We start from the raw sequence: 26,447 nt of genomic DNA, 5'->3' as shown, positions 1-26,447 counted from the left end.
AAAAAAAGAGTTTTTATCTTGACGGCATTGTGTTACTTTCCTCAGCTTCCCCGTGCCTGATAGCTCCTTATCACATCCAAAAAGGTGACGGGAGTATCATCCACAGTCTCTTAATCATCCAGAGGTAATTTCAGATGCGCTGTCTGCAGATGACCTTGACTTTCTCTCTCGAACAGGGGTGTGCACTCTGGAGAATTTAATCCGTGATGTGGCACTCTCAGAGTTTGAGGATTACTTTTTTCATGGTCTGTTTGAAAAGCTTTAAAGAGGAGAGGCAGAGAGAGAGAGAGAGAGAGAGAAAGAGGGAGATTTGGTGATAACCCTGATAGAGCTATTGATTTGGTGAGAGGACCTGCTTCACACCTGGTGAGATTCAAGAGAAAATAACTGAGAAGTTTAATCAATGCACTGACAGCTAATCAAAAGAAGTGAGGTGTACCAGCAGCATGTAGTTGCTTATAGGGTTTATATATATGTGTGTGTGTGTGTGTTTCTTTTCAACCCACCAGTGTTTGTACCCCCGTGGATTCATGGTTGTTTGTGTCTCAGTAATTACAGTCGGTGTATATCAAATATTTTTTGTGCTATAAAAAAAACTGAAAAACTCAGATTGGTTTCTTTCATTTGCAACGAAGACTGACATCTTGGAAAATTTCTATTTACTCAGGGTGTCATGTCATCTGGCAGGGAGGCAGGCTGCAGCTGAACTCAATTACAGCCTCCCAATACTGGCAACACAAACACAAAAGGCAGCATCTGAATAACATGATGGAGAAGACAGACAGGATGCCAGGTTTCTATCGCTTTCTCTGATAAGTCCAACAGTTTCTGTAAAAACACCTAGAAAATCAATATCGTAAACCAAATCATTTTAGAGATATGTCTTGTCAAAGAAGGTTAAATTGAAATATGTTGTCTGGTCAGTTTTTCCATTGTTGCCAGACCTTGTGTTGGTGTATTTGATGTCTTAAAATGGGGCTTATGAAATTCATTCAAACATTCTTCTCTCAGTAAAGGAATGTGATAAATGCTTTTATGCGACGACGCTGTCAAACCTGAACTTTGTGTGCTTGCATTTATTCTGATCTATTTTCAGTTGAGTCACATTATAACTGGATTTAGTTTGACTGGTTTCCCTTTAATAATGGTTTGAAATCATCACTAGCGAGGATTACAGTGTTTGAAATGAAACATCATCTTTCAGCGCGGTTTGAATTGTAGGACTTTGAACTGTCAACAGATCAGGGTCTATTACTGTAACTGTCCAGCTTAGAAAATCTTTTTTATTTGATGTGGTTGACATTGAAACACGACTGGAAGCAGAACAAGAGGATGACATGAAACAAAGGTGCCAGACTACCAAAAACTGAATGTCACATCTGGTGTTCAAAGCCACAAAAAAAAAAAAAAAAAACACAACACAGGGTTTAAAAAACTGAAAATATGGTGCATTATTTATTTCAGAAAGTTCAAATGAGAATTTTGGCCATTTGCAGCCAATTACACCGATTTTGTGGCTCAGAGGGTAAAAATATGTTGATTCTCTTCCCCTTTCTTTGTGCAAACATTAAAAAGATCCACTGACAAAACTTTAATTTAACATAAATATTTTTTTAATACTGGTGTCACCTATGTTGGATGTCTGACCAAAACATATCTTCTAGCAGACTGTAATGCTCAGAAAAAATGATGAAACAAAACTCTGCAATATATAACAAACCTTTCCAGGGGGTTACTCAGCATTTTCTCATTAAAGGGGTCACATCATTTTGTGACTTTCTGTTATTTTTATACTGTTGTGATGTTGGATGTTGATGTTCAACATCTTGAGGTGAATGTATGTAAAAACAAGTCCCTGCAAGTCAAAAACCAGGGCTTTAACCTGCTCTACATGCCCCGTTTGCAAAGTTACATCTACTTCCCATCCAACTGACGTCAGATTGTCGCAAACGCCCACAAACATCCGTTCCTTTCTTAGCCTTTGTTGCTACGGTTGTTTCTCAGGTTGTTCTCGCAAAGATTGGATTTAAGCTTGAACATGTACACGTGTATTTGAGAGGTCTCCATTTTGAGTAAAGAACGAGAAAAAGACATAAAATCCTACTACTACTGTTTTCAAACTACAGGCATGTAGTTTGAAAGACGTGCATTCACCAGAAACAAGCTGTAAACATGAGTTGTATCAGTTTTTTTTTAGGCTTCTTTTAATGCGTCTTTCGCAAGTCCCCCAGCTTTATGGAAGTGCAATATTTTATCGCTGGGATGCCCCTTTAATAATCATATGACATCACAGATATCTTAACCTCCAGTTTTGACTCTGTATGTTGTTTTTTTTCTTCAATAATATGATATCCACTATCATCGTGTTTGTGTGTGTGTGTTTTGAATCACAATGCTGTTAAGGAGCCAATATATATGACCAAGACTCCAAAGTTATTACACCATATTGACCTGTGTTCATTTCTAGGGAGGGTTGTATAAAGAGACAATAACAGTGAGAGAAAGTGGCCCTCGACAAATCACATCCTTCTTTTTCTACATAAAAGACATTTTTAAGTGTTTACTTCTTCCTGGTCCTGCCAGTTTAAATAATCTAACTAGTTCAACTATGTGCATATTGACAAAAAACTTTTAATGGCACAATATGGGATTTTAACAAATTAACTCAGAACAATAAAAGTCAAATCACTTAAGATTTCATCAGTTAATTTAGTTGGATACAGCCCCTGTACTTCTGCAGAGGCAATTAGCCATGCAGGAACATTAGATTTAAAACAAGATTAGTTTCTTTCTGCAGGAAGTTGTTAAGTAAACTTGAAAAAAAAAAGTCTGGATGAGGGTAGCAGGCAATTATTTCTTACAAAAACAACTTTCGTAACCCTCCTCGAAGGACACAGCACTGCAACAAAGAGGATATAAAGCCACAATAAGGGCGCCGTGAAACTGTAGTATAGGGGTATTGTAGGAATATAATACTCATACCATAGATGATTAAATACTTTGAAAAACTAGAAGGTCATCAAGATAGAATGGTAAATGGGCTGCATTTATAAAGCTTCTTTCTAGTCTTCCGACCACTCGAAGCGCTTTACACTACGTGCCAACATTCACACATTCATACACTGATGGCAGAGGCTGCCATGCAAGGTGCCAACCTGTTCATCAGGAGGAGTTTTTTTCAATGCTCATTCACATACACATGAACACACCGATACCACAGTGTTCGGGAGCAATTTGGGTTTCAGTATCTTGCCCAAGGACACTTTGGCATGCAGACTGGAGGAGCTGGGTATCGACGTACCCGCTCTACCACTAAGCCACAGCCAACATAAGGGCCCCACATGGTTCACCAAGGACCCCACACAGCAGGGATCCACTGGCTCAGTGGGTAGTTTTGTCACTTCGCGACCTCTTTGAACCTGTTCCTGTCAGCTGGTTTCTTCCTGTGTGGTGTTTGCATGTTCTCTCTGTGTCGGCTCCTGTTTCCTCCAGCTGCTCCGGTGTCCTCCCACAGCTCAAAGACATGTGGAACTGGTGAACTGGATACTCTAAGTGGCCTGTAGCATGAATGGGTTTTTCTCTTTTCCGGTTTTTATACCTTACCTCTCACCAAGGGCATTGTTTGAATAGACCCTGAACAGGATAAGTAGATACTGAACAGAGGAATGATCACAAACACGTCTGTCTTCTGGGATTTTACAATGACTGGTTTCTTAACGTTATTGCTGAGATGTAACTGGAAAATTACAAAACCTAACTTGGCTCACTTTTAGAAAAGTTTACTAATTCCAACGCTAAATGGAAATCTTGGAGGCAAATAATCTCAACAAATAGAAGGTTGACTCACACAATGTGGTCTTAAAGAATAAGGCTGCCAATTTTCTAGATTGTTCTTATTGTCAACAAATCTCATGTGCAGAGCCAAACCAACAATTAACTGATCTACTTACAAGTATTGTGTGCATCCAAAGCCTGATATATCATATTCCTCTGTTGTCCAAAAACTACTGAGTCACACTGGGTGACATGTTCCTCCATCACGAGGAGTTTGGGCACTTTAGTTTGTTTAGAAACGGCTCCACAGACTAAATAACAGTGATCATGTTTTCAGTCTCCAGAGAGTTCTGTGTAAGGCAGACGCCACCATCTACTCTCCAGAGACTGAAACCTTGATCACAGTTATTAGTCTTTGGAGGTGTTTCTAAACAAACTACTGAGCCCAAACTCTTTGTGGTGAAAATTTGTGACACGTGAAAGGATCAAAAAATACTGCACACTGTTGATCACTTGAACTCACTCTGTCAACAATGTTTTAGTCCTCAGACCTGCATCAGGAAATGTTTATGGTAGTTTTTGGACAGTGACGGAGGCGCAGAGGAATGAGATATATCAGGTTTTGGGTACACACACAGTAGTTGGTTTGACTCTGCACATGAGATTTGTTAACAACAAGAAAAACAAAGAAAATCACCAGCATTTATCCTTTAACAGCTCCTTCATAGCAGGATCCCTGAAGGGTTTCCAAAACATCCACTGAGTCCAATGCAACTCTTTTGCATTCAGGTGAATTCAGCACTTGAAGAGAACATTTAATCAGTAGACCAGAGTTTATCTCTCTTTGTGCAGTCGCCCCACCAGAGCACATAACATAAATATTCTCAGATATGACTCATTGCAAAAAAAAAACAAAAACCCAACAGAAAACAGAGCAGACAGCCTGTAAGCAGAGCAGCCGTGAGGATACATATTTAGATGAAATGACTCTGTTGGCTTTGTATATAAATACACAGTGTCTGCCACCTTTTCATGGATTATTAAAGTTATGCTTTATATTTTCACATTATATGGTAGTTTAATACCTCATAGGTTTTTTTATGAATTGAATTTCATGTACAAAAAACTAAGTAAGATGTAGTTCTTTAGAGATATATGGTGTTTAATGTTTAATGTTGTATAAAATCCATTTGAAAGTGGCCATAATCATGTAGGACAATAAATGAAAAGAATGTTCAAAGCAAAAACGGGTAATAGAGATACTGTAAGACACTGCTTACTGATCTAAAAAAAAGTGTTTAGTTTAATTAGTTTAATAAATTTAATTAGTTTCATAAATTTTACAAAGTAGGTAATAAAATATGAGCAAAGGAGACCAGAATGATATGAGGTATTTGTCATATTCTTTATTGTTGATGTGGATTTGAACTTTCTGTCGTCTGGTAGAATCAGACTTCTTTTATTTTTTTCTTTTCCCAAACCACAAAGAAGCCGACATCAGATCTGCATCACACAGAGAGGAGAGGAAAAAAATCAGCGGTGTGCCCGCATCCCAACAGACTTGCATTATTAAAGTCTGAGAAGTGAGACACTAGTAAAATTGAATTATTCTGCAATTTACTGGCACCCCTCGCCATTCTTATGAGGAGCCCTGCTTGTCCTTAGACCCCACTCTGGGAACCACCGCATCAGGAAATGTGTTTTGCAATGAAAGTATCAGCCCAGAGTCTATACATGCTTTTCTTACATGCTTTCATATTTGCAGAACTTTTTTAAATTTAGTTTGTTTACCAGATGTAATATATTGTTTTCCACATGAAAATAACTTTGTTTCCCAAGTATAAAATTTTATTCCCACAAGTTAACATCTTGTCAGGTAAACAAGACTGAGAGTCACGTTAGCGGCTCTGTGAGGCTGTACTCAAAGGCACCGTGGGGTTTTGAGCTAAATACTAACATCAGCATGCTACCATCTTCAAAATGATAAACATGCAGATGATATTTACAAAGTTCACCATTTCAGTTTAGCGTGTTAGCATGCTAGCATTTGTTAATTAGCACAAACGTTTTGGATAAATTGAATTTTTGACCCGAATGGTGCTAGATGAGAAGTTAAGATAATTAAAGTGGTTGCAATTCATCCTGAGGGGAACATGAATATCTGTAACATGGCAATTCATCCAATAGTTGTTGAGATATTTCACTTCAAACCACAAATGTAAACCTCATGGTGGGGCTCTGACTGATCGATGATGTCTATCGAGCCATTCGTCCTCTTATTATGGACCAAAACTGTGGAGCAGCCTGCACGTAAATATCTGAATCTTCTGTGATTTCTTTTAGGAAAATCACACTGAAATCTTACTTTTCCTATCTTATTGAATCTAACTTTAAGTCTCCTTCCACTCAATAATATGTTTTTCTTCTTGTTACTTCACTTGGATGTTTGATCTTCACTGTGCAGAGTGAGAATAGACTTTACAGTGAAGTAGGAGACATTTTGTGTCCAACCATTAAACTTTTGAAATGAAATATATTTGCATATTTATAGATTCTGGAATACTTAATGAGGGAGAAGGAATAAATGTTACTTTAAAGATTTTAGCAAGATAATTTAATTGTTTTTTGTGGAAAAAACATATCAGACACAAAATGTTTTTATATCTATTTCAAAACATGTATGGAGGGGATCTTTAAATATCTTATTTTTCTCCTTTTACTCAGTTTAGCAGTTTAGTGCCCTCTATTGATTATATACAAGACCTTAAGTGTTGGGTGGAATGCCACCCACGGCTGGTATATAATTCAGACTGATTATGTGTTTGTCAGACTCTGATGAATTCTTCTTCCATACGTGTTCTGCTTGATTGCCGATGCTCGAAGAATAAATTCATAATATTATTTCACCTGAAGACGGAGTGCCTTAGATGTTTTTCCCATGGTTGTCTGCACCACTTAAGGACTAATATCAAGCAAGACTTCCTGGATTTTGCTTTTAGATATATTTCAACATTACAGTCTTTTAAGTGTCAAAGTTCTTCTTTTTGTTACTTTACTACCACCACAGCTAAACAAGGAAACACAAAGAGGGAATTTGATGCTAAAAAGACTATAAATGTGTCAGATATCCCCTTGATATGACTAACTCAGACTGCTGAAGCCTCATAAAAGCTTCAGATAAACTTTTAAATGCATTTTTGCACATAAATAACTGTGTGAACACACTGTGGATTTTGGCTTCCATCACTTACATTGAAAGCACATTTGAAGGGGATCTTTTAATAGTCAGTATGAACAGGAGGAATGATTACAGCGAGGAAAACCTCTTTCACTGTTCATATGGACACCTGACTGCTGTTTTAAGACAGCCTTAAAAATTGTGAAACTATCCTTTGAAGCGCCTTAAAGGACCAGTTTAGTAGCATCTAACGCTGAGGTTGCAGATTGCAACCAAATGATAACCTCTCCCCTCACCCTCCCCTTCCATGCGTGTAGGAGAACCTATGAGGGCCACAAAACTCTCAAGCCAGTGTTTGGTTTGTCCATTCTGGGCTACTGTAGAAACATAGTGGTGCAACATGGCGGACTTTGTGGAATAGGACCATCGATGTATTATAAGAGCTGGATACTGGACTAAAAATGGCGCCAATTATGTCCAATAAAAATTGCTCAGCTGGCGCATTCGCCAAAAAAAGGTTTCTAGCTTCTGGGTTTGCTTCTGCGTTGTGCGGCCCACTGAATATGCACAGCAGCGTTTCCCTCGCTGGCCAGAAAGGATGAGGATGTGATGACGTCACAGATTTTTAAATCGCTTTTCTCGGCTCGAGGAAAGTTTTACAAATGTAAAACCTCCAAGTTCAAGGTGTCCTGTCAACAGTTTTACAGATGTCTCTTTTACAATGGTGCCCTATACAAAAAATGCTTTTTGGGCTGCAGGGGGATTTTTTGCTGCAATACCGCGAGTGACCACTAGGCAAAAACTGGCTGCAAGGCTGAGCAGCGGCTCCATATCCAGCTCTTATTATACATCCATGAAGGGGACCCGCTCCCTATGTAGATATAAAGGGCTCATTCTAACGTAACAAAAACACAACAATTCTTATTTTCAGGTGATTATACACTAATCAAAACATACTTATGAATATTATATTCTATTTCTGCTAAGTCTGCTCCGCTAGATGCCACTAAATTCTACACACTGCACCTTTAAATGCCTTTAATACAATTTATGTGAAGCACCTTGAAAGATGCTCTACAAATAAAGTTTATTATTATTATTATTATTACTGTTATTATTCATTGGGATTATTATAACTTGGATCATGAATCATGTTTCCACAAAACATTTTTTTTTCTTATCCACAAAAATAAGCTGTTCTCACAAAGTAAACATTCAAACTTGTGGGCTTCATACACGAGAGGAGGAAAGATTACGATCCACTACTGAACACTGCAGGATCTCTCTCTTCACACTGCCACGTAGTTTTATTTCATTCTTTATTCTATTTATTTATTTTTTATTCACACTTGAGTCTTTGTAGAAACCAGGAATCATGAAATCAGCGGCGGTCATGTGACGCAGGCGGGGGCGGGGCTCTGCGTCTGCGCCGGCCAGTAGCAGCGCAGCGTCGGTCCTGGTCCCAGCAGCTCCATGGGACAAAAAAAAAAAAAAAAAAAAAAAAAAGCCGAGAGAGAGAGAGAGATAGAGATAGAGAGACAGAGAGAGAGAGAGAGGGGGGAGACGAATAACGGTACATTGAAATATTCATGGATCCCAGCGTTTAACCGCACCGCATCTGCGTCGGCTGGCGTGATGCGTACGTGAATAAATGTCCTGGAAAACGGTGAACGGCGTTTCGGTGCTGACGAAAACAAGCGCTCCACCATTGTCTGCGTAGAAATAAGAATGGCCTGGATGTGGAAGGTAAGTGTGGGGGTTTCTCTCTCATACATTACAGTCAGAAAAAAAAGAGGGGGTAAAAAGAAGAAAGAACAACACGCACACGGAGCTGCTGGCGTGGTTTTCTGTATGCGGTGTTGCGTTTGAACAGATGTGAGATGAAATGCGAGCCGGTGATGCTCCGTGGAGGTAATTAACCTCCTCTGGGTTCTGTCTGCTCGCCTCTGAATGTGAATGATTTTATTGCAATGCTCGTGCACATGAGAGGAAATAAGCAGGCCCTCTTTGTTTGTGTGTTTATGTGTTTTTTTTGTTGTTGTTGTTGTGTTATGTTCATGTTTTGTGTTTATCCTGAGCGTGAAGAAGCAGGCCGGCCAGCTGTGCACACACACACACACACACACACACACACACAACATCCTTCATCACATGATGTTCAGGTGTTAAATAGGATGTGAGGAGCTTTAAAAGACAACACACACACACACACACACACACACACACACACACACACACACACACAGCCTTTCAACAGATGAGGACAAAGTTATCAAAAAGTTCTTCCCTGAGTCTCCTCCCCTGTCTCCTCCTCTTTATTTCAGGCTAATTCAGTTCAATGATAATGTACACATGTATGTGATAAGTATAACAAGGGCTGCAACTAATGATTACTTTCATTATTGATTAATCTATTAGTCATTTGGTCTATAAAGTGTCAGAAGATGGTGAAGAATGTCGTTCACGGTTTCCCAAAGCACAAGCTGCAACCTCAAATGTTTTCTTTTGTCACAACTGAAAGTCCATAAACCAAAAATATTCAGTTTACTCATATAGTGAAGACTAAAGAAACAAGAAAATATTCTCATTTAAGAAGCTGGAACAAGAGAATTTGGAGTATATTTCTTAAAAAATGACTCAAAACTTATTTTTCTGTCAATAGATTAATTGATCAGTAGTTGCAACTCTGGATATAACACATTCAGTTTGTATTAGTGTGGGTTTTAGAACTAATAATAACTTTCATTATTGATGAATATCTTGAGTCTTTTAATCTATCAAGTGTCAGAAAGTTTTGAAAACTGTCTTGTTTTTTCCGACCAACAGTCCAAAACCCCAAAATATTCAGTTTACTGTCGTCTATAACAGAGAAAAACTTTAAATCATCACATTTCAGAAGCTAAAACCAAGTTTTTGTCATATTTGCTTCAAAGTTTACCAAAATGATCATTTGATTATTAAAATAGTTGCAGATACATTTTAATTTTTCAAATAATCTGCTGATGAATTTCTTGATCAATCGATTAGTCGTTAAATCTACGACATGTCAGAAAATAGTGAAAACTGTCCATCACAGTTTCCAGGAGTTCAAGATGGCATCTTTAAATGTATCGTTTTGTCTTATCAACACAATGACGTTTAGTTTCTATGATAAAAAAACAGAGAGTTCCCACAGTGTGACATATAGGCCTCTATATGTATGCGTGCCGTGTGTCAGTGTAATCTGCTTTGCATTGCAAAATGTGCTTTACATCTCATTTGTGTGTCTGCAGCACTTAACTGTGTTTTACCTTCTTCTGTATTTTACATCTGATTTCAGTCTAAGTAGAGCTGAGCAGTCTGGTTGATATCGTTATCATGATATTGATAAGGATATTTTCTGATCACGATATCGATTATATCAGGATCAAAGACGGATATCAAACTTACAAAAATACTTTTTGGTTGCAAGTTGAAATTTGTTTAAAACTGTCAAGTACAGGAAAGTTGTCATTACTTTTAATTCTTGGTTTCTTTGTGTAATCAGATATTTCCTTACTTAGATAATAATTTTGCTCAATTTAGACTGTTTTAATAAAGTTTTTGTACAAAATTAAACACTGATCCACTCATTTTATTGAATTTATAAAAAGGTTTGGTAGATCATTTTTATTAGTATTAGTACAAGAGATGCAACTAATGATCATTTTCATTATTGGTTACGTAATCTGCCAATTATTTACTTGATCAATCAGTTACTTGTTTGGTCTATAAAATGTAAAATAGTGACATAAAAAGTTCATCACAAGTTCCTGAAGTCCAAGATGATGTCATCAAATGATCAAACTATCACTGAAGACGAAGAAAAGCAGCAAATCATCACAAACGAGAAGCTTGAACTGGGGAACTTTTGACCCTTCAGCTAGAAAAATGACTGACACAGTTCATCGATTATCAAAATAGTTGCAACTTATTATGTCGATCAACTAATTGAGTCATTGACTGATCGTTTCAGCTCTAATTGATGGTGAAATTTAGGCATTGTGTAGGCAAATAGGTGGACATTTTTAAATGATACACAGCCATAATCACAATATAACAAGTATGCAAAATCACATAAAACAAAAACAAAAAACAAGATGTTTAAAGAAATAAGCTGTGTTCCACTTTTCCATCCTTAAACTCTTAGACAAAACCTGTAGCTTGCTGGAATAATGCATTTTTAGCATGAAATAGCATGACAAGGTGATATAATCACAGTATGATTCTGCTGAAACTTGATAAATACTAATATTGAATTATCACCCAGCACAGATGCAGCTGTTGTCATGGATTTCAGTGATGTAGTGGTGATTGAGAAGGTTTCATATTTCTAAAAGTTTTGCACTGATCATCCAGGTTTCCCTCCTCCTCTCCAATTATCCTGCTGGTGTCTGAACAGTCAGTGTAGTCGAAGACATCAAGGATCACTTTCCTCCCTTCAGAGGAATTCACTCATTTATTGTTTAACATGAAATCAGTTTCCACAGAGTCAGACGCTCCGTCACAGTTTACATACTACCAGCCTTAGTTTTGCTTTTGTCAGACTTTATGTTTCATCTTTTTTTAATTGTACCAAAAGTTGTGAATTATTATTCGTGTCAAGACGCTGCCTGCGGTTTCTGTCAATCCTTTAAACGCCCACAGGAAGAAACGAGCGTCTCTGTCAGGAAACAAATCCTTAAACAAACATGTCACTTTACAGACTTGATGCCACATCCCTGTCTGCTCGTGTGGTGTGTTTTTCCTTGTCTGACACAGAAGTTAATTTCACACTAGGTTTGACACTATAACATTCTTTATATTGTCACAACCAAAGCTCAAAGCTGGACAAAGGAGGGGAGACCGCACGAATAACTAAAAATAGATTTATTGTACATAAGTAAAAGATAAATTAAACTAACTACAATTAAACCAAATGCACTCGTCTTCAGTTTCATCTGTGCCGCTCTGACCGTCGTGTTAATGGGAGTTGAGAACATGGCTGAAAGCAGCTCCAGTGAAACATCTGGCTGTTACGAGTACGGTGCTCCATCCTACGTAGTTGACTTCAAACAGCTGGAGAACACCGACAGCGACGACACCTGGTTTGAGCAACAGGCCGTTGGAGAAGATGGTCCCCCTTATCACCCTTCTTAGGCCTGTCAAGCCGCTGGAGTGCAGTGAGGAGCCCCTCCCCCTACGCCCCCCAGTAAAGACCCAGACGATGATCCCAGCACATCCACATCACTCATCTTCAAACACAGTCACATGCTGGGCTGCTGGAGCTTCTGCTTATGGTGGTGCCAGACCAAAGACCAGGACCTCTGTCCAACCACGCAGGGTCAAGGAAGTCCAGTCCGACCGCTACTCAGAAAGCACAAAAAACTCTGAAGATCATAAGCTGGAGCGCAATCCACCACCGAAGAAGAAGATGGTCCTGTCAACAACTGTGCCTGAAGAATCCCACTTCAACACAGACACTCGTGCTACAGCAGCCTCTTCATCCGGCGCACATGAGTTATAACTAAAAATAGATTTACTGTACATAACTCAAAGATTAATGAAACTAACTACAACTAAACCAAACAGGATTGAAGCCAGAGGAGAGAGAGAGGAAGTGACTGAGTGCCACCAGTTTATATAAAAGCCAGTCAGTCCAGGTGAGCTGAATCTGCCTGATGACCCAACTCCTCCCACCAGGCTCCTGTAGGGAGAAGACGAGGAGTCTGTCCAGAGAGGGTCGTCACGATATATATTTAAAAACATAGAAAATGTAATTACGTGCTACAAATTGCAGAGTGATTGAAGAAAATGTAAACCAGCAGTGGACAAAACAGCTTTAACTTTCTTGTTTCTAGTCAGTTGAGTTCACAAGTAGCTAAAACATTAATCAGATGTAGTTTGTGGTTATTAGGTATAGAAATCCTGTAAAACATACTGATGCTTATGATGCTGACAGTAAACCTTCTTCTCTTACTGCATTTATGTTACCCTCAGATTAGAGTAGATTAGATTTATTAATCCTCAAATCAGCTCATACAGACAACAAACAAAATATAAACAATGCATTCACAGTACACAACAAGTAAATAACACCATAAAAAGCCATTTGAGACATGATTACAAACAATGTAGACATTGCATTCACAGTACACAACAAATAACCTCATAAAGCCATTTAGACATGACAGACAGCTGGATCTAAACCACATCTAAAAGGGTTCATTAAAAAATCTGACCGCTGCGAGTCAACTGTTACAGTTTTTCTCGATCGCTTTATAACCGGGCCTATTAATTAAACACCCCATGTACCCAAAAGACAGACCCATTTCCCAAAACTATAAACACTATTCCCCAGTTCTCACTCATGTGCTCATTTAGAAAGCTCTGGCATCCAGTATCATTAACTCAAGGCCTCACAGCTGGAACCCAATTAACACACATTTCTCCAGGTGGAAACACTGAGAGTCAAAATTGTTCACACACCAATCAGGACCTCAAGATGGATAAACGGGTCATGGGTCACAAAGACCTGAGGCAGAATAAATGTGATGTTTTTTTTTTATGTACAAACTATGTTTTTTATAGGTAAATACATGGGAATTATTTTACATTTTTACTGTAGTATGTTCTTAATCAGTTGGATATTTTTACAGTAAATTCACTTTTTCACCCAATTTTGGTTTATTTATGTTCTGGTTGTTCTGATGGAAACCATAAGCGCCATTATTCATTACAGTAACAGGTTTTTACAGCAGTGTTTTGAATTGATCTCACCAGTGTGTTTTTTTTAGTGTTTTTGTGTATTTGATGGTTTTTGTGTAATTTCTGAAGGCAAAGTTTGGTTTAGATGTAAGATTACATAGTTTTGAATGGAGAGTTTGGTTTTGATGTGGAAGTTTGAAGTTTGCGAAGATGAGTGTGCGGTTAAGCGTTTGTGTTTAGAGTTTTGGGAAATGGAGTGTAATTTCAAGAAAAGTGTCACAGCAATCGAGAAAAACTTGTTTCGAAGGCTGTGATTGATTTACATTTACAAGAACACTTTCAGGAGTTTCTGAGCATAACGGAGACAATTGGCAACACTTTGCTGACATATGTTTGGTTGTATGTTTATTGTAAACACAGTAGATTGCTGTGCAGGATATCTCTCTGCCTTTCTGCTGGAATAATCCCTCCGTGAATCATAGCAACAAGTACTGTATCTGCTCACCTCATCTCTGCTCTACTTTCCTCTTTTTCAATATTTATGTTTTAAAGTTCATACTTTGAAAACTGCTGCTTCCTGTTTTTTTTTCCTCCTGCTATCCCCCTTTGTTTTTTAACCATTTTCCACTTTGTTATTGTAAATAACTCTGATTTTAAAATGTCATTTGAATCTCAGAACTATAAGTAAACAATTGAATGAATGAGCCTGCTGATCATTAATATAAGCTTATTGTAGACATATACTGTAGGTATCGGCGTACGTGTTGGCGGATAATTTACAGGAAATTGCAGTTAGATCTGTTTTTGCAGAAGTTTCAGGTAGTTTGTCAAGCACCTGAGAGCACTGACAGGATTATTTTTCAACTGTAAAAGTTCTGCTTAGTTTGTATTTTGTTCACTATAGTTTAAAAAACACATTAAAGGGATCCTTATGAAAAAATGTTGGTTTATGTTATGTGTTAATTAAAAAAAAATAAATAAAAAAGAATATTATATGATATATTGTTTCTAGATGTTTTTAAAGTCTTAAAATGTCTATATTGAGGTCAAAAAAACAGTATTGGGCAGATTGTAGAATGAGGAAAACATGGAAGAACAAGGGCCTGAACGATTAGTCGATTGACTATTTTTAAAAGCGATGAATCGTTTAGAGTCATTGTTTGAGAAAAATACTAAAATTCTCTGGTTTCAGCTCCTTGAATGTGAATATTTTCTGGTTTCTTAAGTCCTCTGTGAAAGTAAACTGAATATATTTGGATTATAGACTGTTGTTTGGGACAAAACAACGCATTTTAGGTTGAATCTTGGACTTTGGGAAACAGTGATCCACATTCTGACATTTCTGACCAAATACTGTAATCAACATATTAATCAAGGAAAATAATAATTGGTTGCTGTCCTAGAAAAAGCAGCTACATAAACACATGTTTTTCCAAATATGCTAAAATATATATTTTAAGACATTTTGTATTTAGTTCACCTTTGGCATCAGGATGATATTCACAAAGTTGTAGTTGCATTCTCTGATGAAATCTCAATCAGAGGTTCAGTTTGTGTAGTGTTTTATTTGTAGAAGGAGGCAGTAATATGGTAATAACATGCTTTATTTGCCAGTTTTATGATGTCTGACTATTTACTGCAACCCCACAGAATGAATTCTGGTTAGCTGATGATGTGTTTAAGTGCAGGAGGAGATGCGTTTCTTTACTGACCAGCATGGACTGTGACACTGAGTTGTTGGACTCACAGTCTGCTACTTACTTTATAATTGGTGAGTGAGGCCTGCAGAGAGATATCTGACGTGCCGGGTTCCCCCCTTTGTTAGCTTGTGTTTTAATTGGAGTGAGTTCATCCGTGAAGAACCGGTGCCTGAGCTGGGAAAGGCTGCTGCTGTTGTCCTCCGTCCTAACCGTGCAGGATGAGTTCTCCATCACCTCTCATCAAAAGATGGTGATGCTGCTGTTCCTGCTAACTACATATGGCAGAACAAGGCCAGAGCAGCAAGCTTTTGTGACAAGTTCATGCGGGTACATGCGAGCTGAAAGCACACAAACGCGAAGGAGATTTCAAATTAATGAATGCATACACACACTCTCAGTGGTTTGTGTGTGTCGAGAGGCGTTGTAACAGCAATGGGGAATGCATGCAGTGAGTGTCCCAGTTCTTGGGAGTTTTAGGGATGAATGGCACTTCTCTTAGTCCCCCTTGTCCCGTGTTATTGTGTTACAGCAGAAGGCAGGCTGATAAAAAGTGCCCCGCCACAGTTTTAGAGAAAGCGCAGGGCACCGTTCAAGATGTTGAATGAAGCTGAGACTCCGGTTTGTGTTCAAAGTGTTATCAAATCTGTGCTCAGATTTCCCTTTTGTGCTATTCTCACCTCTTATCTTTTTCCCTTCTCGAGTGTGAAGTTTATACGGGATCTTTGGGAATCCATTGTTTTATAGTTTTGCACAGAGTCTTTCTGCAACGTGTCCAAGTGGAAAACATGAATTCATTTTTAATCCTGAAGTAGACAGATCACTACTAACAGTTTAATAGTCCTGCATACAATAATGATCACATGTTTCTTCCCGTTAAAGAGGAGTTTTTCCTTGCCGCCGTTGCCAAGTGCTGCTCATAGAGGAATGTTGGGTCTCTGTAAATTAAAGAGCACAATCTTGACCTGCTCTATGTGAAAAGTGCCCTGAGATAACTTTTGTTGTGATTTGGTGCTATATAAATAAAATTGACTTGACACTTGAAGTCATGGTTCTTTTCAGGTCGCTCTGTAGAAGTAAAGTTTTACTCATAAATATGATAAATATATGTCAATGCAGGCTGAAATCCATCAGAATTTAATGAACAGCAGGAACACAAAGCCATAATTGCAAGTTTTGTGTGAAATGTAATGTTATGTTTTTTTGTTTGCTTTTGCTAAGAAATCAGTGTTTACACTATATCCTTGTTGTTTGTTTTGACTTTGATACTTATTTGGGTAAAATTGTAATTACTAAAAATAAGAAATGGAAGTTTTTCTGCTATTTGTGTTCTCCAGGGGGCATGAATATTTTGGTTTGACAATGTTTATACTTATAATTCACATATAATTCATTCAATATTTGCAGTGTTTCCCCGAGACTGCTCTGGGGGGGCGGTGTGCTGCGGGTGGGAGGGGGTGGATGAGGATGAGCCTATATGCAATAAAAATAGGCCTATCTCTGACAATAGTACAGTACAATTACAGGTACTCCTCTCTAACTAAATAAACAAATACACAGCTGTGCAAATAACAATAAAAATGTAAACAAAACAAAAATAACAACAGGCCTACTTGCTCTGACAAAGCAAAGTTTTTGGCTGAGGTAGACAGTTCTTTACCAGACAAAGCATTTCCTCCTGTGTCGCCCGGTACATCTCTTACAGGTTTTGTGCAAGTAAAACTAGTCCATCAGCAGCCTCAGGCTGTGCCACAGACTGCATACTTAAGACAGGAAGTGAGTGTGAAGAGAAACAGTCTGGTAAAACGGTAAAACACCTGTCTGTGTTTGACTCGACTGCCGGTGTTTACGAGTGGACAGCAGACGCGAGCCGCTTGGCAGGCTCTACACGGCTATAACCACAGACTGTATATAAAGACGGGCTTGGCGAGGTGTGACATCACCCATTGGTTTGAAGCCCAGAGTTGCAGCTTCTGGTCGGTGCCATCTTTTCCGTTTGGAGCCAGAACCTTCCAAATAGGGAGTGTGGGGCGTCGCTTTTCATGCTCTGGAAACACAAGTAACATGTTAGAAAGTTATCATGTAACATTAAACCTGCAGTGCGGAACTTTTGCATATAAATGAACATCCGTTACATTCAAGCCTTTGCCAAACGAGTTCACATAATGCTGATTAAGCCTATCACCACCAGATAAATCTCTCTGTATTTCATAGTATACCAGAGTTTTCGCTCTCTGACTAACTTGAATGGGGATAAAATTATTTAATCGTGTGGCTCTTCTAGACTTTTATGGGGTTTGTGTGATGCTCAAAACAATTTATCCACCGTTTTACAGTTGCAACAGCAGCGATGGAGTAGGCTACAGTGGAGCCTATGACGTGTCAACAGCGTTTTAGTAATTACTCTCACTGCCATAAGGGGGAGACAAAGTCCCACAGTCCAGCTTTAAAATGACCAAAATGTTGCGACAATAGTCCTCAATAGTAGCAGCAGGTGAGCCAACTGAGCTCAACTGTCAATCAACACCCACATGGCAGACATCAAATATACTACAAGTCTTCAAATCTTATTAACGGAGCAATAATTTCCACAACGACCACCAGCACAGTTATTGTAGGGCCTGAATTTAGTGATTGAGACCATAATGACTCGTTGAAAAACAATACTGACTCAGTATTTCTAGAGAAAAGTTTTTTGAATGGGAGTCTGTTGGAACCAGTACTTCCACTTTAGCCTCAAGCTGTCGTAGCTGCTGCTGCTTGTTATCATACAGTATATACAATAGCTGCGATATCATTATAGTTAATGTTTTCCTACACACGTTGGAACAAGTCCTCCTCCACACTGAACTAAAAGAAAGTCTTTGTCTTGCGCTTTGTTGTTCATCCATTCTTTAATTTTATTATGTTATGTGTGTACTTTCCTATACAAAACCCATCTTTTATTGATTTTATTGTTGTACTATTATGTGTGTACTTTCTTATACAAAACCCATCTTTTTATTGATTTTATTGTTGTACTGTTTGTTTGTATTGTCACGGTTTATCTGTTCTCTGCTGTGAGCTGAATTTTCCCCCGGTGGGACAATAAAGCGCTGAACTGAAGTGAACTAAACCCCTTTTGAGCCAACAGAGTACCATTTAAGCGTGTGGCTGCTTTATCATGGTAATGTAACCTACATCTGTTGTGCAAACACACACACACACACACATGCACGCACAGATCGCTGCGGAAGCTAGTGCAAGGGTTAGTTTATTCACAGCGGTAACCAAGGGTGATAACCTCCCTCCAGATTTGGCAGTAATCCACACTGCAGCAGCAGCAGCAGCAGCAGCAGCAGCAGCAGCAGTAACAGCAGTAACTGGGCCAGAGAGCTGACCCTTGGCTCACACGAGGAATCTTATCAACATCTGGGAAGACTTAAGGCTTTACTTCATCTCGCTACGTGCCGTTAATCGTGTTATTCAGGTGGTTTCTAATCTCGGTCGGTTTAATCATGCGTCACCCTGCAAATTTGGGGCCATGGAACTCCGCCGACACGAGCCTGAATGCCAGCGCTGGTCATTTTCTTGTCTGCTTCTGTGTCTGTTTCCACTTCACCGTCCACCATTTGGACGAAATACAAAGAGAAGACACCAAGAGTTTAATGACAGAGGTGATATGGCAGTCTACAAATTACGTTCCAGTCTGTAATTGCTGTCACGGTCAGCAGCATAAAATTATATGTCACTCACAAAGAGTCTCTGGGCCACAACCCCTATTATTACTGTACATGCATTCACAGAGGAGCTTTCTGTAATGTCAAGGTTGACGTTTTAAACTTTAATTACCTTAAACACAAAGACAGGACCGCTGTTCATTTAGAAAAACTTAAGAGCAGTTATTAATCTGCCATTGTTTCTCTAGACGTCAGAAGAAGGTGTAATCAATACCGGAGAACATTTAAATGCATTTTCTGTAAAGTAAAAATTGACTTTGTTTAAATCTCTACTGTGAAAAGTGCAGTTTCAGCTTTTACTGTGTGAGTTATTCTTAGAGATTTGGCTTGTGAATCCTCCACATGACCCTTTGTTCTGGGTGAAAAACAAAGATACTATAAGTGAACTTTGATACCAAATGTTATTCCTTTTTTTATACTTATTTATTGTTGGAATCTGCAGTAACATTTCCTGACAGAGAAACCACAAACACTTTGGTCCAGACTGAAATATCTCAACAACCTTGAGGTGTTTTGCCATACAAGTTTGTACAGATACTTGTGATCCTCAGAGTATGAATCCTACTGACTTTGTTGATCCTCTGGTTTTTCCTCTAGCGCCACCGTGAAGTTGACATTTTTGGTTTTAGTGAAATACCTTGACAGCTGTTGGATTGATTACCATAAAATTTGGTACACACATTCATGTTTCCCTCAGGAGGAACTGTAATAACTTGAATGATCCCTTAACATTTAATCTTCTGCCATTATCAAGTCAAATGTTTAATTTGTCCAGACCATTTTATCACTTTATGACCAAACGCCTGCTAAACTAATGACATTCCCATCAGCCTCAACTGTACTTTGTTTAATACTTATTAGGAAATCTTAACATTATGGCTACAATGAATAATTATCTTAATTATCAATTAATCTGTTGTTTGGTCTACAGAATGTTAGAAAATGGTGAAAATGTCGATCACTGTTTCCCAAAGCACAAGAAGACGTCCTTAAATGTTTTGTTTTGTCCACAACCCAAAGATATTCAGTTTACTGTCATAGAGGACTAAAGAAACCAGAAAATATTCACATTGGAGCTGGAATCAGAGAATTTGGACATTTTTTTCCTTAAAAAATGATTCAAAACAATTAATGATTAATAGTTGACAGCTACAGAATTAATCGACTAATCGTTTCAGCTGTAGTTATCATGCTAACACACTAAACTAAGATGGTGAACTTTGTAAATATCACCTGCTAAACATCAGCATGTTAGCATGTACAGCCTCGCAGAGCCGCTAACATGACTTTTAGTCTCATTTATCTGACAAGATGTTAACTCCAGACATGTTTTAAGACATATAAAGATTTGTTTTAAATAATAATTTGTGTCTGATATAGTTTTTTCCACAAAAAACATTCAATTACTGAGATCAAAATTCTTAAAATATCATACATTTCTTCTGCCTTATTAAAGAATCTATGCAAATATTGTTCATTTAAGTTTAACTGTTACACACAAGATGTCTCCTATTTCACTGTCTATTCTCAGGGCTTCGAGTTTCCAATCACACATGTGTAAGATGATTACTGGACTATGATTGGCTCCAAACTAGTTGAGATGTCACAAATCCTGCTCATAGAACTAAAAGAACAAGAAGCAAAACATTTTTTTGGGTAGAGGGGGACTTTAACATTGTACCTGCATTATAGCAGCATGTTAAAATTATCATTGTGAGGATCTTAGCATGCTGACGTTAGCATTTAGCTCAGAGCACTGCTGTGTCTACATACCTCAAACGCCTCTAACTTAATTTGCAGTTTTTCTTTGATGAGCAAAACCATTTTAATCACAAATATTAGAAAAATGTATCAGCACTGCAGTTTTTCATATTTCATAAATAATCTCTTCTCCAGCAGCTCTTTCCTCTGAGTCTTGTATTAATATCAGCATTTGTGGTTTTAGGAAAGATAATTCACAGATAATCAAACAGCGTTTGTTTTTAACTACACCTGTCTGATCAGTCGGCGGCACACGTTTAGCGGCCTCGAGATTAAAGGGTCACACACCGTTTAAGGATTAAGACTGGCCTCTTAACACTTGACTCTGCAGTCAGATGTAAACTCCCACTTGCAGATAAAGACAGAGCGACCGACTGAGCGCCATCAGTGCAGTCTGTGGCTGCTAGACGGAACCGCCGAGACGGCAGATCGCTGGTGGTCGGATGGCATCATCCGGCCCTTTTTGGCTCACTGGACGAACTCTGGAGTTTTGTGTTAGAACATGATCGTTGAGGCAATCTGCCAACTTTCTGCTGCCTGGATATGACATATCCAGGATGGACCTCACACCATGTATGTATGAAGTAACAGCCAATGGTTGATTAGTCGTATCAGATGTGACGTAGACTGACTGTTGAACGACCTTTCAGTGTTAAGATGATGTGTGTGTCTTGTTTGCCTCATAGAGAAATTCAGATTTTTCCAAGGTGGCAAGAAAATTGACTCACCATGGAATTTTTCAGGGTCTATGGTAAATTATAGATAACACTACTTAAACCTAAGGCTGCAGCAAGTTAGTATTTTCATTATTGATTAATCTGATGGTTATGTTCTTGATTCAGCGATTAATTGTTTGGTCTTTTAAATGTCAGAAAATAATGAAAAATGCCAGTAATAATTGCCTTCAAATGTCCTTGGTTTAGTCCAAAACCCCCAAATATTCACATACAATGATATAAAACAGAGAAAAGCAGCAAATACTCACTTTTGAGAAGCTGAAATAAACAAATGTTTGGCATTTTATGATTTAAAAAGGACTTTAACAATTTCTCTGCCCATTAAAACTAACAGTTATTTTCATCATTGATTAATCTGTTGCTTATTTTTCTTATTGACTCATGAGTCAATGAAATGTCATAAAATAGTAAAATAAATGCCCAAGGTGGTGTCTTCATGTTGGATGTTTTGTCCAACCAACAGACCAAAACCCAAATATATTCAGTTTACAATGATACAAAGTGTAGAAACACTGCAAATATTTTAGAATCTGGAAGCAGCAAATGTTTTTGGCCTTTTTGCTTGATTATAAATATTAACATTGTTGATTCATTCTCTGTTGACTAATAGATTAACTGTACGACTGTTTCAGCTCTAAATGTTTACGTCATAGCCTGGTGAGGAACTGACATTTTCCACAGAGTGCAGGCAAACGATTCAGCAGTGCATTTTAAAGTTTTATGATGCAACGTAAAAACTCTTCTACCATATGTAAGTCAAACAGCAACACTTTGTATGTGCACAATCTGCTCTTCTTGTTTTCTATTCTGTCATTTTCATCCTGGAGGAACTTGAAACTGTCTTAATTACACGTTTTATTGACTTTAAGGAGCATTTAGGTCCTCAGTTTCTGTCCATCTTCTAACACAAAGTAGTTACAGAGTCATACAACTGCCAGCCAGTTGGATTTATTTGAGCGTGTTGCATCCATTGCTGGATAACATTTGGCAATTCCCCCCCCGGCACATTGTACTCTTGGCAAGGCCTTAGAGCTTGTTGTACTCTTGGCAAGGCCTAACTGCCCATCGGCACAAGTGTGATCCAAAGCCCCAGAAGAGACAGATCAGATGAGGCTATGCTTGATAAGGAGTTATACTCTCCGTAAACTTGGATGTGGCTTAGAAATGTTGTCCAAAAGACAAAAAAAAAAAAAGAAAAAGCCATACAGATTCAAGCTGGAGGTGCCAGACGGGAAGATTGTATGTAAAACTTAAAGGTTCAAGTCTTTTGCCATTTAGCTCCAGTGGTGCATGTTTGTAGCTGCTAGTATGAACACGTCAGACATGTGCCCCCTTAAATAGCTGAGAACTGATGGCTTTAGAAATTAATTCTACGGTCACAATAAGTGTTTTAAATTAGCCTCAATAGTATATAAGTATATAAACAAAAGTTGAGCCATTTGCAAATTGCAATTGTGTTAACATCAGTGTGAGATGATGTATGATTAACCAACCTCAGCTGACGCCATAAACAGTTTGACTTGAATGAATTTGTAAATAACTTAAGAATTTCCCAGTTGAAAGTGACTGAAGCATTAGTGGTTTTAACTATAACCAACAAGTAATTAACATTTTCATTACTGAAATGTGTCCTACAAAACAAGAGATGGATATTTTTATAGAGTAGTAAAAGTCAAAAGCTAAACAGTGTCAGTAAAAAAGAGTAGCTACATGTTGTGAGATTTATTTTCTTTACTTAACGTTAAATATTAACATTACCCCTGAGTATAAAGCTTTTTTGATAACATTTTATTTTATTTTATTTTTTTTAACATTTCCATTAAATGCTACATAGTGTTAATAAGTGTCATTCAGTCATAGTTGTAGATAGTTACTGATGGTTTGATCATGAACAGAGAAGCCAAAACAGATAATTACTGGTAACAACTTGGTTTGGTGTAAAAATTGTGAAACTGTGCCCCCTCAACAAAAAAAAGAAAGAAATTGACTGCATGACGCCCCTGAGTACAAATATTGCTTTAGAGCTGCAACAATTAGTCAATTAATTGATTAGTTGCCAACTATTAAATTAATCGCCAACTATTTTGATAATTGACTGTTTTGAGTCATTTTTTATGAAAAAAAGTCCAAATTCTGTAATTCCAGCCTCTTAAATATGAATATTTTCTGGTTTCTTTCATCTTCTATGACAGTAAACTGAATATTTTTGGGTTGTGGACTGTTGTTTGGGACAAAACAAGACAGTTGAGGTTGCGTCGTGGGCTTTGGGAAACACTGATCAACTTTTTTAACCATTTTCTAATGAAATAATGAAAATAATCATTAGTTGCAGCCCTACTTTGGAGTATCAACTTTGTATAATAGTTTTAAAAACTCCAGTTGCAGACTGGGCACACCTAAGTCACAACATGTTGCCACGTTCAAATGAAATCTTGCCCCACAACCTTCAAGAATCCAAACCAGTAAAGCTCAGTTAGATCCAGACTGGATCCATCAGAAACCCCTGATCTCAGAGCCACGCCGCTGTAATCCTGTATGTATTTTTTCTTCTCAACAGCTTTTCCAGACGGTGAGGTGGCAAGATCAGGCTTGGCTGTTACCCTGGGTAACGGCTGATTTTGTGCAGCTCGCCTTGAGCTTTCTGCACTCCGCCCTTGAACCAAGCCTCTGAGCAAGCAGAAAATCCCTGTAATTGCATTAGTGTTGTCCAACTGTGCGCTCCGTGCCACGCCCGCTCCCTCCAGGCCAGCTTTTTAGCTTAATTTATTGCCTTGACATGTTAGGATTTATTTCCATCCTACTACAGAATTACGGATGACATATACAACATCAGATATCCTTGACGAATATCCCGCCTTCAGATGGACACACTCGGTCGCTTCTTTCCTTTCGCCTTTTCTCTCTCGTTGAAGTGTCAGGTTGTGCTATAAAGTCAGTGATGTGCTCAGTGGGAACCAGGTCTGGTCATAGTATAGGCTGCTTCCTGAGGGCTCTTGACCGAGCCAGCTAATAAAAGGTTTCAATGCCACTGTTATTATCCCCAGTGGAAGCCAAGCAATGTTGTGGGCGCCAGCACTGGGAGGCTGATTACCTCCGTGAACTGAAGAGGTTGACAGACACAAATAGGGCCTGGCGGTTAAGTGAGGACATTAAATAAAGTGCAGTCAATTTTTTTCATGAAATATAATCCCCTTGTCTGCTTTTATGTTCGCCTGTGCCCGGGAACTTTCTGTTGTTGTGGTCATTATGAAAAAAGGAAATGGGCAGCGATTCAAAATGCCACTGTGTTCTCTGGGTAATGTTGCATCTGCTCGGTGGGCCTGCTGCTGTTTTGTATTTGTGGAGTCACACTGTTGTGTTTGAGGTTTCACGGGCGGTTTTGTGATTGTTTTGTCTGTCCAGATTTGTATTTTGGCTTCTTATTGATCTCCCTGATGACTGCAGGTGTTTGCTGCTGTTTTTGTTTTTGTTGTTGACACTGCTACCACCTCCCCAACCTTAACCCACACACACACACACACACACACACACACACACACAGAACGCCACGCTCTTCCCATCCTTCACATTTGCCAACACAGTGCAGAAGCACCACGGAGGCTTTGACAGAATACACTCTGCAAACTTTATTTTTATTTTACTGGGTTGAACACCTGTGAGCGCCACGTAGCGGGGTCCATTCACCTGGCTGATTTATTTATTGTGTTGCTCCGTTTAAGATTCATAATGCTGCTGTTGTAGCTCTCAGAGAACCTTTGCAATCTAAGAGGATTAATGAAAAACAAAAAGCTGTTCCCGGCAAGTCGTTTGAATGTTTTTGTGCTTAAGAAATCTCTGAGAAATGTCTGCAGCTTTGAACAATGAGGATTTGGTTGACTCAGATTTTCTTTCCTTTAATAAAAAAAAACTCAGACCATGATTTTCAGAGTGAGAAATGTCTTAAAAATATGTCTTAAATGCAAAATATCCTTAATCCGGTCCAACATATCCTATTGGTTCCACAGCTCAAGAAGATAAGAGCAAATTCCTTCACATCCGCTTTTTCTTTTGCTTGGCACTCATCGCGTTATAACCTCATCCTGTCAGACGATTTTTGGCTCCTGGGGATCATCATTAATCATTACACACATAAAGGGCTGCAGCTAATGATTATTTACACGATTATTTACGTGATTGATTGCTGGTTATTTTCTTGATTAATCAATTACTCATTTAGTTTATGAAAAGTTGGATAAAAGTTTCAAGGGACTGCAGATGAAAATGATCTTTAAGCTAACTCTGGTACAATGGATTAAATGTTAACATTTTGTACATGGTTCCCTACCTATAACAATAGGTACAATAAATAAACAAAACATTTCACTAACATAATTTCTCAGATTCTGACCGACAGTCTGAAACCCAAAGACATCCATCATATACAGTTTATATGACAAGAAAAAGTAGAAAATCCTCAGATTTGAAAAACAGAAACTTGTAAATCTTCATCATATAAAAATGAATGAAACAGCTACCGTATTTCCTCTAATAGTGGCCCGGGCCTTTATTTACCTCGACTGCAGAGGGAACCAGGCCTTTAATGGAAGAAGGTGTATATAGAGAGAGGCCTTTTATATTTCTAGTTCCCTCTATTTAATAATTAAATTTGCTCATAAGCCTCTTTGTTTTCTGATCTGCTTCAGTTTGCTCTCTTAAATGTGTTACCGGTAATTACAATAATCTACTTACTCCAACATGTGGAGCAACGACTCTAACACTTGAGTTCCACCTGTAAGGTTTTGGCAGTGCACCTCTTAGCTATAGCATGTAGCATGTGGATAGCATGCTCCCAGCAGATTCTAGTTACCCTGGTTACCCTGGTTATTCTGGTTACCCT

The 26,447-nt window shown here is 38.4% G+C and overlaps 1 protein-coding gene across 1 annotated transcript in view; it reads left to right on the top strand.

The window, feature by feature from the left end:
- The first annotated feature begins 8,471 nt into the window (after positions 1 to 8,471).
- The window catches only part of st6galnac3 (ST6 (alpha-N-acetyl-neuraminyl-2,3-beta-galactosyl-1,3)-N-acetylgalactosaminide alpha-2,6-sialyltransferase 3), a 95,509-nt gene continuing 77,533 nt past the window's right edge, over positions 8,472 to 26,447 (top strand). Inside the window, exon 1 of the mRNA XM_042429386.1 lies at positions 8,472 to 8,698. Within this exon, the coding sequence (XP_042285320.1) occupies positions 8,681 to 8,698 (18 nt within the window). The 5' untranslated portion in view covers positions 8,472 to 8,680. The remainder of the gene's footprint in view (positions 8,699 to 26,447) is intronic.

The sequence above is a fragment of the Thunnus maccoyii genome, chromosome 12 (genome assembly GCF_910596095.1).
Source record: "Thunnus maccoyii chromosome 12, fThuMac1.1, whole genome shotgun sequence".
In the NCBI taxonomy this organism is placed as follows: Eukaryota; Metazoa; Chordata; class Actinopteri; order Scombriformes; family Scombridae; genus Thunnus; species Thunnus maccoyii.
The sequence above is the reverse complement of the archived record's forward strand: the minus strand, read 5'-3'. Positions and strand labels throughout refer to the sequence as shown.